Source organism: Zonotrichia albicollis, chromosome 3 (assembly GCF_047830755.1).
Source record: "Zonotrichia albicollis isolate bZonAlb1 chromosome 3, bZonAlb1.hap1, whole genome shotgun sequence".
Taxonomy (NCBI): domain Eukaryota; kingdom Metazoa; phylum Chordata; class Aves; order Passeriformes; family Passerellidae; genus Zonotrichia; species Zonotrichia albicollis.
This window is the reverse complement of record NC_133821.1, coordinates 82348305-82364017: the sequence shown is the minus strand read 5'-3', so window position 1 is coordinate 82364017 and position 15713 is coordinate 82348305. Positions and strand designations below refer to the sequence as shown.

At 40.0% G+C, this 15713-nt stretch overlaps 1 protein-coding gene across 7 annotated transcripts in view; it reads right to left on the bottom strand.

The window, feature by feature from the left end:
• ITSN2 (intersectin 2) overlaps window positions 1-15713 on the bottom strand; it is an 81171-nt gene that overhangs the window by 26553 nt on the left and 38905 nt on the right. For 6 of the 7 annotated variants that reach the window (XM_014265640.3, XM_074538017.1, XM_074538019.1 and 3 more), the window contains exons 9-21: window positions 14506-14569; window positions 12197-12334; window positions 12021-12106; window positions 10736-10998; window positions 9931-10080; window positions 9564-9704; window positions 8668-8755; window positions 7916-8055; window positions 6952-7032; window positions 5067-5203; window positions 3468-3913; window positions 2176-2297; window positions 233-408 (exon numbers count right to left, since the gene is read on the bottom strand). In XM_014265640.3, the coding sequence (XP_014121115.2) occupies window positions 233-408; window positions 2176-2297; window positions 3468-3913; window positions 5067-5203; window positions 6952-7032; window positions 7916-8055; window positions 8668-8755; window positions 9564-9704; window positions 9931-10080; window positions 10736-10998; window positions 12021-12106; window positions 12197-12334; window positions 14506-14569 (2032 nt within the window). The remainder of the gene's footprint in view (window positions 1-232; window positions 409-2175; window positions 2298-3467; window positions 3914-5066; window positions 5204-6951; window positions 7033-7915; window positions 8056-8667; window positions 8756-9563; window positions 9705-9930; window positions 10081-10735; window positions 10999-12020; window positions 12107-12196; window positions 12335-14505; window positions 14570-15713) is intronic. The other variant, XM_074538020.1, reaches the window with a different exon arrangement.

Here is a 15713-nt window from a genome sequence, read left to right as displayed (position 1 = left end):
TACAAAGTATCTCAAGCAGAGAACTTTTTTTCCCAACATTTATAAAACTGATATTCTATACAATTCAAAGCAGACTATCAAATACTCAAATTTTCCAAGCCAAGACATTTAAGAAAGTTCTTCAGTAAGTTTTCTGCCTTTATATTTTAAAACCAAGTGAAACTATAAAGCACATTATGTGCCAGCTAAATTTAGAAAAAGCAATTTAAACACAAACATAACTACAACTCACTCTGAAGCAGCTGAGGTAGTAGATAAAGATACTGTAGGAGGAAGTAAGGCTTTCTTAGGAGATAAAACTTTTTCTCCTTCTGGTATTTTTTCTACATAATTGCACGGAAACCAACCAAAATGTCCTTGAAAACTCCCATAAAGCCAACCAGGCTCTCCCACAGTTTTTTCATCAACCTATGGACAAGAGGAGAAATACAAAGGAAAGAGAATTAGCAGCATGGAACAAGCAGGGTACCTGGTGTGACGGCCCCTGCTGGCTCTCTGACCTGAGCAGGGGCAGTGCCCACGCCAGGATCAGCATTTTCACTCTGCCCTGGCAGAACTGAGCTGGTTTTGCCCTGTGATGATGCAGCTGCACCGCTTTCAGCCACAGGGGCAGAAAGACCTCAGGGACCCTGCCCTGCTTCAGGCCCCAGACGTGCACATGGGGTCATGCAGTGCCTCTGAGCCACCCTGTCCTGCCAAAAATGCCAGGGCTTTGTGCTGCATTCTGCTGAATGTGCAGCCAAGAGGAAGGGGCTGGTGAGCCCAGCAGAGCAGGAAACAACTGCGGCTGCTCTGCTCACAGATATAATTAACTCTGTCAGCTGACTGCTTCCGAAACACATCCAAAATTTCTGTTATTTACTGTGTGATTAAGTATAGAGCATCCTTAAACATTCACAGCAATCCTGAAGCTTCCATTATGCTACAAATTAGCCAGTTAGTGAAAATTGGCTAAAAATTAGCAGCCCATCAAACACTATCAGCTGGTTAGCTTAGCCGGGTTTGGGATGCCAGAGGAGGAGGAGGAGGAGGTGGCAGCTGTTAGCCTATTTCTGAAATCAGTTATCAGCAGTTGAATGACACAATTACAGCTGAGAGGGAAGTCAAAGCAAAACCTACTTCTCTTGTTCCCTCCTTCCATGGCTCACTGGTATGAAAATGCAAATAAATGCTTTACCACTGTCAAACTGAAAGCTAATTTAGTCAAGTGTTTTAATATTTTGTACCACACAGCTTTGTAAATTCTTCCTTATCACCTACTTGTATTACTTACAGTCTGAATGAGGAGCAACCACATACACTTATACATTAGAAACTGTATTACCAGTTTCTAATGATTACTGTAAATCAGTTTTCACCCATTCACCTGCAGGCAAAGGTTTTCAAACAAGTGCTAATAACTAATATACATGAAATAACACAGACTTCAACTGAGAAGCCACAAGGCATTTCCAGTCTTATGGTCCTGCTGTAGTATTACAGACAGCAAATTCCAAAAAGTGCTACAATAAATGGACACAGAACAAATTACTCTAAGTGTCTGCCTGAGGGAGGATTGATAAAGGGAACACTCAGAGAATCACAGATTCACAGGATGGTTTGGGTTGAAAGGGATCTTAAAGATCACCTGGTTCCACTCCCTCTGCCAGGAGCAGGGACACTTTCCACTAGACCAGGTTGCTCAGACAGGCAGAAATGTCTGTTAAGAATACACTGGAAACAGCATTAAGATTCTAAAGAACCTCTTACATCTACTTGTTATATAACTAATTTGATTTTAATTCAAATGCCATCAATGAATAATTCATGTGTCTATTAACTATGCTCATATTTCCAGCAAACACTCAGAAGCCAACTTGTACATGTGCAATGAGCTGCGACAACTGCATTGTTTCTGATCTACTAATTTTAGAAAGTTTATGTTTAGCATTCACTGTTCTTATATTTAAAGAGATTGTCAACATATCTAGGATGTGGAAAACTCAGAGAAACATTTTGGCTGAACTAATCCTAATTTCACCTGTTTAGAAAAACACGAAGCAGCAATCCAGTTTAAATTTTGAGTCAACCTTACAGTACATCAATACAAGGCTTTTGACCCTTAAGATTTTGTGAATCTCAAGGCTAGAGAAAAAGGTAAATTTTTGCAAGTTAAATGTGAATAGCCAATCTTACCTGAATTACATCTCCAGTATTAAAGCTCATCTCATCGTGGTTCCTTGCCTCAAATGGATACAGAGCTCTGTAGTTTACCAAGGCAATGGAATTCCTCGACTCTGCAGCACCAGCTGCCTTGCCTGGAAGGTCAAAAACCAGTTACCACTCTAACACAGCTGAGACAAGCAACTGGTAGGAATATCAGTTCTTGCCCCAGACACAGTGCAGGTATCAGAGGAGATCACCAGGGCATCAATTTAACACACCCGTCATGGAAATGTAACTGAGACAACAAAATGTGCATTGACTTCTGCAGGGGAAAAATCACAAAAACAGAGAATGGGTTGGGCTGGAAGGGACCTTAAAGGTCATCTAGTTTCAGCCTCCTGCCATGGGCAGGGACAGCTGCTAGACATTGTTAAAAATGACATTTTTATGTTCTCCTCTTTCTTTGTCACGCTGCTCTAGCTAAGCCAGTGCTTTAACAAAGCCTCATTTAACACCACTATAATGTTCCAAGTTGAATAAATACCACTGTTGCAACAATAAGTGCTCAGCAGCATGTTGTGAAGATTTTATTTAGAAACCTGGAATAGCAAAATATCACAATTCCTACTTTCTTTGCATCTCCACTCTCCAAGTCAGTGACTGATGTTGCAAACAGGGAATGTCTTACAAGGTTTAGCTGAGGTGTGGAAATATCTTTCAGCCTTGTTCTAATTTGATCCTTGCTGAACTCAGTGAGAAAAGTGGCTAATAAAAACTGACAAGGACTAATGAAGGATGAAATCAAATGTGCTTTTAGTGAAAATATTGTTAAAGCACTATTTTTCCAAGTCACACAACTAGTTAGGTCTAGTCATTCAGGTTTTTGTGTTTTTTTCATTTGAGGCATTGAGAAATGCAAAAGAAACTACATTTCACTGTTAAAAAATCACTTTGAGCATTACCTGCCCATCTCTCATCAATGAACAAAGCCCCTCCATATTAGCATTCTATTTTAATGAAAGAAAGTGCAATCCCTAGGAAAAACCTAAAATATTACTCTTCCCAGCAACTGTTATTTGTTGACCATGATCAGTGCAAGATTTGTCATCAGAGCCATAGGTGCTGAAAACTGACAGAAGTAACTTAAGTTTGTAAGATCATTTGTAACTGACAAAGACAGGAAACATTGCTGGTTTGGGTTCTTTTGAATTGTAACTTAGGCAAGAAGTCTGCCATAGGGTCACATCAATAATAGTACACCTGAAGACTGAAAGAACACTCAGGAAAGTAAAAGTCCAGAAGTCTAACGATTTTGAGATTACCTTCATTTTTCCAGGGTGGCTTAAGACTTTTCCCCTCTGTTGGCTTCAACAGATCTCCAAACTTGTCATTTATATTTATTTTAGAAGTGTGTTTCTCCACCTCTTGAGAGTTGGTTGCTTCTTTTATCTTTTTTATTTCCTCGTTCTGCTTGCGCCTCTCCTCAGCTTCTTTTGCTATTTGTTCTTGTTTTCTTTTATCTTCTTCCAGTTGCCTCTGCCTTTGTTGTTCCACCTCCCTCGAGATCGTGGCTTGTCTATTTTTCTCCTCCTCTGCAAGAAGCTGTTGTTTGTTTTCCCTTTCCCTCATCATGGCAGCTGCTTCTTCAGCTTTCAGCTTTTCTTGGATTTTTTCCTGCATTCGTTCTTCCTCCAGTCGTTTCTTTTTCTCTTCCTCTTCCCTTCGGATATTTTCCTGCCATCGGTTCTCCTTCTCCCTTTTTGCCTTCCTAGAAGAAAGGAATGAGAGAGGTAAGAGAACATCCACATAAAAATGAATGGGATTGTGTTCCTACAGCACTCAGCGACACTTGTCAGCAAAAGTGAGTTTATGACACTCATCACTCTGCTCTCAGGGTCATCAGCTCTGCCACAGACCATGGCTTAACATGAGTGCCAGAGTGCTCCACATAAAAATAACAAATTGATTAAAATTCAGCTATTTTAGTCCATCACCTGAGCAGTGCCTTCACAAGTACTTCTGCCCACCTGCATCCTGATGAGCCACAACTGATCTGATAATTTAACCAAGCTGGATTTAAGCTCTCCAGCAAGGCAGTACCCAAATCTCCTGACTGGAAACAACGACTTCCACAGAGATTTAATTCCACTCAGGTACATAGATAAAAATAGCCTTTGCATACTCATCTTGGCAGCTTGGTATTTCTGCCTTCAGCACTTGTAATCTATCCAATGTGCTTATCCCTGCCAGGACCACACTGCAGCAGACAGGATCTGGAAACCTGACTGTATTCTCTGTAACTATTCAGATATTATCCTATGCCTCAGCTGTCTAAAGAAGTTAGTATCCAATTCAACACAATATTTTAGCTGTCAAGACCTTTCTTCTTAAGAGAAAGGACCTAACCCTTTGGGTCATCCTCTTAAAAATGTCTAGATGAGACCTTTTCATCTATTCCCTGTGGGACACCCACTCCTCTGATGGGCATTTTAGTGTTTCCAAGCACGTGGCAGGATGCAGTAGGAGCTGTGCAGTGATTCAGCAGTAGGAGCTGTTACTCCATCACACAGCTGTGTCCAGCCAAAAAATTAACAGGCTATCACCACATATATGGAACATGGCTCTCTTAGACTGTCCCAATGTTATAAAACTTGCTGTCAAGCAGAAAAATGCTGAGATGAGCAAAGCCCATGAATCACCCACACTGCAAGGTCACTAGCTCTGCTTCTTCAGTCAAATCAAATATAAATCATTGAAAATCTCAAATTCAAACCCACTAACATGAGTAGTACTCCACATAAAATGCTTCCTCTAAGGCAACACAGGATGTATTTTTACATTAAAAACATAGATCTTATCTTGAAAGCCACAACAGCATTTGTTCTAAGCACTGCAGCACTGACACCCTCAGCCATGATCACCTTGCAGCCTCATCTTCCAGTCGCTTCTTCTGTGCCAGCTCAGCTCTTCTTTTCTGTACCTCTCTTATTTTGTCCTGTTTGATCCTGTGGAGCTGCTCCAAGGCTAATTGCTGTGTGCTGTAACTTTCCCTCAGGTCCTAGGGAGGGAACAGTGGAATACATAAAAGGGAATAAAGCCAATCTTTGAGAAAAGCATCCAGGCATTTAATGCTTTTTCAACCAAGTTTTAATACAAATGGCCAAAATAGTATTAAGTTATTAATAGTCCTTGGAGGTCACTGCAAAGAAAGTCAAATCATTTTAAAAGGAGATGGCAGTTTGCAAAGTCAGTGATGTAATTTGGGCTTTCAAAGAGCCCTTCCAGTCCTACACCAGCTGGAAATGCCAAATACAACAGAGGAGAGGGAAAGATACAGAACTGAGTGATCAAACACAACATTTCTGAAGGCAGTGAACTGTATTTTAAGTAACTACAAGGAGGCAGATTTCAGCTGAAATCCAACACTGCACCATAACCTGAGAAAGCATCCTGCAGTAGGGTGCTCACCCTTGATGCTTCCTGAGTGATCAGTCCCATGTTTAAACCAGAAAAACTTCAGAAATATACCCAGCAGTCTTACCACTGTGGGAAACCACAGCTTAAAGACACTAACTCTGACTGGACTTTTCCTGTACTTGTAACCTTCTCAGTTTCAGTCTTTTTCTTTCTGAACACATCCTTCAATTCCTATCCCACCTCCCTCTGATAACAATCTTTTTTTCCAAACAAAAAATCAGAATGTATCTTTTTGATAAATAAATTTACAGACTGAAAAAAATCAACAATAATAGAATTACTTTCACCTGTACTTCACCTTGTTGCTAAAACACCTCTAAGATTTAACACCAAAATCAGCTAAATCACCACTCCAGTCTTTTCTTTTTTCTTAGGAAAATCCTGCTGATATACATTCAGCAATGCAATAGGGAAATCCTGAGTTTTTGTATCTGATCTCATAAATACAAATAAAGCAATTAAGAATGAAGCATTCCCACTACAATATGCACATCTACCAAGAATCATGTTGCCTAAGACATATGGTGCAATTTAGATTGCTGTGTCATTGGAAGTCTCTGTAGCAACAAACTAAATTAAGCAATTGACTACAATTTTTTCTCAAATATATTCAGCTGGGAACACTTTTCCTTCTTACTTTGCCCAGAATTTCAGGAACACTCTGGAAGCGAACTTACATTAGAAAAATTCTCTGCCTTTAAGGAGAGAAAAACCCTCATGCAAAGCAAAATGAAAAGCTCAGTTGGGTAATTCTGTTGGGTTTTTTTTCTTCATACATTATTCTGACCTCAGTATTTCTGTAAAGTATTTCTGACCTCAGCAGACAAAAGCGGCATTGAAAGACAGCAAGTAGGTTTTAGTGCTGGGTTAATCTGGAGGTTTGACAGCACTGTGTTTGCCAGACCATATTCTGCACCCTGGACAAGAACTCAAATACCTGACTCACAGCTTAGGATGGATGGCTACAGGTACAGAGCAAGAGATGGAAAAGTGAGAGAAGACACTGTTTCCATCTGAACCTGCTTTTTTGGTTCATGTTAACTAACAAGAAAAATGTTTGGGTGAAACAACTTAGAGATCAGATCATTAAAAAACGAAAAAATTAAAAGTCAGGATTTTGCTTTCAGAATTCTGCAGTTTGGATTTCTAAGCAGGTAAGGATATTAAGTCTTAAAGAGGATATAACAGCTAGCAGAAAGAAAAGCAGCCTACTGGTTTTCTTTTGGGAAAACGTATTTAATAGAAGTTGTACATCCAAACAGAAAGGGTAAGCAGAGAGAAATTGCGAAATAATTAAAAAAACAAAAAAGCCAAAGATTAGAAAATAACCTTAAGTAAGAGGAAGAGGTTGTTGAGACAGCTTAGCAGAGACAAAAGGCACTGAAGAACAGAATCATCCATATTCTCACACTGTAAGATAAGGTAGATAAAAAGCCAATTAATCTTTGCACTGTATTTTGAAAAACATATTTTAGGGAAGACTGAACCGTGGATGCAGCCACTGAACACAGCAAGCCATGCAACAAACAAGTAACTGAAAATGCCCATTGCATGAAGCCACTTTTAAAAAGAAAACAATTACACATTTACAAATTTTTGTGGCCTTTTTTTTACTGGAGAGTGCAGAGCCCTCGTGCTGGCCCAGCATCAATCTATTACTCAAGGAAAAAGTTCCCACCAGTGCCACTTGGAGCAAGCTGGCAAATAAAGTTAAATGGATGAGTGCTACCCTGTGAGAGCTGCCTGAGCTTTTAGGCAGGCCAAAGAGTTGCCTCAGAAACAAAAATTCAGAGCCAGTGGTCAACAACTCTTGGCTTACAACAAATTAACAAATATTAACAAAGAAGTGGCCTACGGTTACTTTCAGGCTCCTACCCAAATCTGCCACCAGCCCTTGCAGAGTGTGCTGTGAAACCACACAGGTCTATCAACAAAAGTCAAGTGTTCAGTACACAATTCAAAAATAGCAGCAAATATGACCTCATACTGCAAGAACAGAATGTGCAAGGGCTTGAGAAACTTTAATTCTAAATCAAAATGAGTTCTAGAAGGCAAAAGGTGAGAGGGAGCAATAGCTGAGTCATGCAAAGCAATAGTTAGCAACAGACTCATATTTTAGTACATTAGCAATACATTTGCATTTGTATTGTGTTATTTGCTCCAAGATTTTGGTAATTCTTATTTGACACTGAAGTTGCTGGAAGCCTGGTGAAAGTGGCACCAATCTTTATGAGTGGATGAAGAAATAAAATACACTGCTCACAAGTGTAAGGTATTTGGATAATGCAAGTACCTTAAGCTGACTGTTAAACTCATCCATTTCAGCAAGTTTAGAAGCTGTTTCCTTCTCAAGGGCATCTAGTTGTTCCTTAAGTCTTTGGCATAATTCTTCCTTTTCTTGGGACTTCTTGTGCACTGAATCAACTCCTGTACCTGCATAAGGAATGACATGCAATTTTACATATGTTTCTGGGGTTTTTTTACAATTTTGTCCCGAGTTTCTAATAATTGTTTGTTATTTTCCTATTGTATACACAATCCAAACCTCCTTCCTCACAAAAATTCCTTGATTTACCTTTCTATTCATATACAGCACAAGGACAAAATATCCCCAACACTGAACTAAGACACACAGGCATTGCATACAATACATACAGCATAACTTGCAAGTTGTTTTTTTTCTATCAGAACATTTCATATCAAGATTCTCTAGACAGGAACTTCCAGTGTAATTTGAAACAAAGACCAAGCTTTACATAAATTAACTCCCCTGAGTTTAGACTACCAAAAAAAGGACAAATTGTGATAGTATCTGTGAGTTACACAGCCTGTATAAATAAAGTTTTGAGCAAAACCTGTGCTTTCTTGCCAAAATGTGTCTGTTTGTCCCTTATGTGGAACATGAAGGAGATAATGGAATGCAGATGAGACAATGGCACTACACTGGGAAGCTGCTATTAACAGCTCTGTACCCTTCAGCCTTGATTACAAAGGATGAGAACTCAGCAAGGCAATCAAGAACAGAACTCATGGGCAAGCACTTACTCTGAGTGTTTTCAAGTTGAGCATTTTTTATCCTTTCATTTAACAACTGCTTTTCAGGAACCAAATAGATTAGTTTATTCTGATAATCCTGTAGATGTTGAAGAGAACATAACAAAATTTTAATATTGTTTCTGAATCATTAAGTAAAACTGAGAGACTTTTCACACATAGCTTCAACTCATGTTAATGAAACGGGAATGCAAGTTATTATTACTGGATAAAGAAAAAAATTATTTCTATACTCTTAATAGAAATAATATTACAATTGAAAGATTTTGACCCCAAACCATTAACACAGATGGAAAACAAACATTTAACAAACATTCTAGAAGTGCAAATGTTATCACAAGACCATTTAAGGTGACTGCTCCAAGCCTAACATAAAACAGTAACAATATGAAAAGAAGTTTCCCTGATGAGCAAAAACATCAGATAAAAATATGGCAGAAGATAATTTAGGGTAGTCAAGTGATTAGAAATAATTAATGTCTTGTTACTCAAATAGAGAAAAAAAAAAGATAAAAGAGCAGCAAGGTAATTCAACCTAAACACTAACTTGGTCTGAACACAGGACAACATTCCTCAAAAAAATCTGAGTCTGGAGCCATAGAAGAATTCAAAATTAAAGAGAAGTCTCTATTATCAGTCCACAAAAGAATAGCTGAGGTTTTCACAACTGTTACTGAACCCTCAGCTCATTTTAATACGTATAATCATTTCTTTAACACCACAGACAAAACTAAAAGCCTCTGCAATGCTGACAGTCTTGCCTATTTCCTCCCTCTACTGCAATCCAACTGACTACATATTCCTCCCTACGGAGATGCATTTTCAACAGCATTAGGGAAACACAGAATATGGAAAAAGAAAACCATGAATTTAACAAAGTTACACACCTCCAGCTGTTGCTGTAGTTGCTTGACTTCCATGATCCCTTGGTCATATTTCCTATCCAAAGCCTCCAGCTCAGTTTTTCGCATTTGCTTTTTGCTACGAATATCCTGCAACCTGCCTGAGATCTGCTGATGTTTGTCAGTCTGGAAAGAAAGCAGCAACAGATTACACCTCAAATGGCAAAAATCCCTTTGCTAGGCCTGTGAGCAGGTTAGTCCACCACCAGTTCTCTAAAGCAACCCAAAATACCTGTTTTGGATTCATTATCCAAAACAGAATGGAACTCCTAGTGGGCCATTAAGGCAGGTATAATATTTGTATCATTTAAAATACTGTATTTCAGCGTATGTGGTGAAATTCCTGTCTTACCAGGGCTTCTAATTCAAGATTAAGGCTCTTCTTTTTAGAGGTCAACTTGACAATTTCTTCTTGCTCCCTGTTGCGCTGATTGAGAAGCTCTTGGCGACGGATCCTCTCCCATTCCAGTCGTCGCTGGCGCTCGAGCTCCTGCTTTGCTGCCTGAGGAAAAGTTGCATTACCTTAAATTACAGTGGAGATGCAGAACTCACAGAGCATGATTTAATATAATGTGCTCTAGTTCTAAACAGCAGAACAGCAACACATAATGTCTTCTCTAAAGTGCTCTTATACACTTCAGCATCAAAGAATGCAGGAAGTGATCCTACAAGATTCTTTGTGCCACACTCCTGACTCTGGATGAAAAAAAGCTTCATAATTCAGAAAGCCTTTGCAGCTTGGAATACTGCCCATAAAACAGCACATTGACAGATACTTAAAGGAGGTTACAAGCAGTATTTCACAGAACTAATAAAATATGGAAGCGTGATGCATGCACTGAGACACCAAGTAGAAGCAAATTTGTCTCAAGCTCGGCTGTCAAAATGTTATCAATTATGAATTCAGTAGAGTCTTGTTTGGAATACAAATTCTTGCAAAAAAGCAAGAAATATGCCCAAGAAAATCTCATCTCTCCTATGAAGTATCTGAAAATCTTTAACCTATACCAATATTTATAACAAATGGTGTTCTCTCTCCAAGACAACCTGGCATCAGCCAGGCCAGGAGACAGAGCCAAAGGCAGCACTCAAACCCTGGATGCTGTATGCACACACACATTCCTTGGAGCATTAAAGAACAATGTGAAGAAAACAACCTCCCGCCTTTCTATTTCTTTCCTCCTCTCTTCTTCCCTTTGTCTCTCCAGCTCTCGTTGTCTCTCCAGCTGCCTCTCCATTTCCAGCTGCCTCTTCCGCTCCTGCTCCTGGCGTTCCCTCTCTCTTCGCTCCTGCTCTTCTCGTTCCTTCTGAGCCTTCCTTTCAGCCTCTCTCTGCTGCTGCTCCAGCAGGACCTGTCGGCGTTTCTCCAGCTCCATATTTCCCCTCTCATAGTTGGCTTTCCTTTTGTCCTCAAATGTCACTAAAAGAAGGAAAGGTTGTTATTTCTGCCCTGTGCAAAACACTGCTCTCAAACAAGGACCTCAGTTATGCCACTAAAGATAGAAACTTCTTGGCAAGCTCAGGTTGTTCAGTCATGGATGATGTAACCATCTTCCATTTGTTAAAGTATTATTTTTATTTTTCTCTTCAAAAATACCTCTAAATTTTCCTAAGTATATTCCAACTGGGAAAAAAAAATAAAATAAGAAAAAGTTCCAGTTTAAAAATGACCATGAAAATGACTTGAATGTAACAGGAAAGCCTTTCACTCTAAAGAATGAAAGAGGAAAGAATGCTAGAGGAAAACATAAAAGAAAAGATTTTATAAGCTGGGAGAAAACTCTCTGCTGTTGGAATGGTTTTCCAATGTGCAGGAAACATTAACACATGGATAAAGAGCTTAGTTTTTAAGGGTGCTCCCTGTTGGAGTTCCTGGAGCTAAAACTATGAGTAACCAAAACAGGATCAAGCTCAATTACTGCACACAAGGATAAAAAGAGACACAAAGGAATGGTTTAGGCCCCAGCAACCGCCCTTCCAAAATGAGAGGCAAGTTCTGTCTGGCAGTGTCCCTGTAACATTGTCAGTAACAGAATTTATGTTGTGTCCAAACTGCTTCCAGTTTGCAGAGAACTGAACTACACTGGACTCCCCTGCTTTCAGAATGGCCAGTAATGCCAGGAACTTTCAAATGAAAAAACAATTTGCAGTAGCACAGCAATGTCTGGCCATGAAGGGTTTATTTTCCAGAATACATTATTAATCAGCACACTTTTCCTCTCCTACAGCTAAAAATAGCCCCTTGTCACTGCCTTCTCAATTCTATTGGATGAAACAGGCTGGCTACATCCACTTAATAACCTTCCTACCATCCCAGTTTAAAGGGATCCAGCTCCTGAAATGAAGCTCTCCATGGATTGGATTCTTCCTTCCACTTCCTAAAGGTTTCAGTGCCCTTCAAAACCAGCCCCATACATTAAGAACATGAACTCTGTTTTTTACCTGGTTGTTTTTTCTGTGGCTCCTCCTCTTGCACAGGTTGGTAAGATGGCAGAGTTCCATTTATATTTTCAGTATATTTTCCACTCCTGGAGGGGAACACAACCCCACCCCACCATTGTTAGAGAAACAGCACAGTTGTGTTAAATACATGACATTTCACTGCCCCCAGTGATTACCTGAAAGAAGGTGGCACCAGCTCAAGGGGCAGAGTCAGGGGCAGTGGCTGCCCAGCCTTGGCCATGTCTGTGAGGTGCATGGCCAGCACAAACTCATCAGCCTTCAGCTGCCCATCTCCATCTATGTCAGCCAGGGACCTGCAGGGGTGCAGCAGCAGCACCAATTAGAACCAAACACCACAACCACTCACAAATTACAGCTGAAACAAGGCACTGTGCAAAAACAATTTTTAAAACTGACAATTCCTGTGGAATGTTTTGGGTAAAAATTCTTACAATTAATAACATAAATAATTGATGAAGGGAGATATTATTTGGTTTAATCATGTACTGTTATTCAGACCATGGAATCATTGAGTGGTTGGGGTTGGAAGAGACCTTAAAGATCATCCAGTTCCAATCCCCTGCCATGGACAGGGACAACTTCCATCAGCCCAGGTTGCTCCAAGCTCCATCCAACTTGGCTATGAACACTTTCAGGGATGGGGAACCCACAGCTCCTCTGGGCAGCCTGTTCCAGTGCCTCACCATCCTTACAGTACAGAATTTCTTCCTAATATCCAATCTAAACCTGCTCTTTTACAGTTTGAAGCCATTCCCCCTCGTCCTGTCTCTACAGGCCCTTGAAAATAAACTCTCTCCATCTTTCTTTGGCTATTTTCAGGTGAAACTTTCTTTTCAGCTTCACTGAAACGTTCTCTTCTCCAGCCTGAACAAACCCAATCCTCCAACATTTCCATAAACACTGAAAGTAAGAAGTATCTCTTGTTTTATTGCATCACAAATAGAAGAGCTGGAAAGTGAATCCAGGACTGTTCTTAACCAGCTCAAAATGCTAGAAACCACTTTTTCAATTATTTTTATGAAGCCAAAGAAAACATTACATAAAATTACATCAAACTCTACAAGAGGAAGCCTTGAATAGAATTCTTTTTTCCCCTTGTGTCTCCTTGACAGTGCAGGGAAGACACGAGCTGGTGCAGAGTAACTTGCAGTGGGCAGGAAAAGGATCACCCAGCCCCTCTAAGGAGCAGGAGATCCTATGAGCCTACAAACTGTTTCCCACAAACTGGGGGGTTGGTGGGGTGTGTGTGTTTGTGTGAAACCAGTGAAATGCAAGAAAACAGAAGCCTCTCTCAAAGAACTGTCTATAGAGACAGAATTGCTGAAATGCGTCCTTAGAGCGCACGAAAACAAAATGCTTAGTAAAAACACAGTTCATTAAAAAAGCAGTTTAAAAAAAGCCTATGAAGAAAAGGAAACAACAAAATGAACACCAAAAAAAAAAAAAAGCCCATTACACACACACACACCAGTGAAAAACAAAAGCAGGAGATGATGATATTTTGTTATGTTCACACACCAGCACTACTCACACGTAACAGCACCATTATTTCAGTAATTACCACTAAAACGCACCCAGTAGAAATATTGGTAATTTCTTAGGGCAAAACTGATATGTGGGCTGTTATTTCTCTCTACAGGGTGTGGGCTGTTATTTCTCTCTACAGGGGAACACAGATCTCCTTGCTTTGGCTACTGATACCTTCACAATACACACCCAGAAAGAAAAGAGCCACTGCACACCTGATTTATCCCCCAGACTCTAGAGAGGAGCAATGCAACCCCACAGCCCACATTTATCCTCACAGCATGAAACCAAGCAAGCTGAGCTTTGCTGCTGCCAGACACAAACAACTGTCCTGGGACACAGGAAGAAGAAAGGGAACTTAAGAGGAGATGTAAAGCTGTTGTGAATTCTGCTGGGCCACTAAATTTCATGTATAACAGCTGAGTTATGTCTGAAGGTGTAGCCCAAACTGCCATCTCTAGCAGAGCAGATCATTCAAGCCTTCGGACAACTCTCACCACTTTCATCAGCACAATAAAGGCAAGTCTTAAAAAACATGTAATATGCAGACATCTTTATGGAAAATGCAGTAAAACTAAAAAAAATTGAAAGGTTACTTAATTTTTAATCTTCCTCCATACTTCAAAACTAACAACCTAGATTTCAGAATCCTGTTTTTGAAAGGAAGAAGCCCTCAGCTCAGTGAGAGCATCCCTGGGTCAGAAATTGAAGTTAGCACCTCTTCTATTACACAGTTTAACAAACACACACAAAGAATGAAAAACTGAATTATCTCAAGGTGTCTTTTAGAAATGTAACTAGTGAACAAACTTAGTTTAACTAGCAGCTCAGTTTCTGTTTATGATTTTAGATCTGTGCTATCTCTCTCTCATTTATTTAATAAAGTATATTTCTTCGCTCAACACCATGAAGACATTGCATCAGTAACTAAACTCACCAAATAGTAGCCAGCTGAGTCTGTGAAAGATTTGATTGCAGAAGGGCATTCCTTGCTTGAAATCCTTAGTGAAAGTGTAAAAGATTTTTATTAAAATAAACACTTCATTCACATGAGGCAAAAAATGGGTCATGAACTGGGGCATGTTTATTTTTAATATTAATCTAATCCATTTTCATCAGTTGGTTTTACTTCCAAGCTTAACAACAGGCATTATAACCTGAACACAATAAAGATGTAAGTATTCTCCTGTACCTTCTTCCACCCAGAGCACCTAACAGAAAAGCTGACATGAAAAATGGGTATTTATGGCAATCCCCACAGCTGTCACAAAAGCACTGCTGACTGTTTGTCTAAACCTTGAGCTATCACCTGGAGAGCTTTCCTTGGCAGCAAAGAATCTGATATATTTCTAGGCAGCTGGAGGAAACCTTCAGTCCAAAACTGACTGAACAAGATTAAAACATTGAGACCCCTTCCTTAAAGAAATAATTGTCCTGCTCTTTTGCAGGCAAGGGAACTGAGGCAGAGTGCTCATTCAAAATGGGAAATCTAATGCAGACACAAAACATACACAGTAACTTTGCAGCTCCTGACTGCTCTCTGAGCACTCTCTACTCACTGCGCTACACTGAAGAGTCCCATTTTGTAACAACTTCTGTAAAACTCTCCTCTTGTATTAACTTGGTATGAAGTCTTTTGAAGCCACCATAATGATGTGGCCCAGCACAGATGTCACTGGAAATCAACAAGGACTCTCTTAAATTACTTTGGAAAAATTCCAAGAGTGGCTGCAGTTCTGCAGTCTTTCCCAATCTGCTTTCTTTCAAAAGACAAAGCCCAAGTATCTGAGCATTGACTGATAGAGGAGCACATGGCACAAAAATGAAGGTGAATGTCCCCCAGTGTCACAAGAAAGAGCCTCAGTCCAAGGAGTGGTGTTTGAAAAATGCCTGCTGACTTTACTGAGCTGAACTCCACAGCCTTGTGGTTCTCAGGCTCCTCCAGTCAGGTCCCACCACTCCAGGCTTCTCCTCTTCCCTGCCACAGCTGCTGCAGCTTCCCCAGTGTGTTTGGCTCCTCCAGGTCTAACACCAAGCCCAAGTCAATGAACTGAAGGTTATTTCCATTCCTTGGGTGGCTGAAATTCACTCTCTCTTGCACAGGTCTGAACATCCACATTTCAGCTTTTTTTTCACATGCAAGCC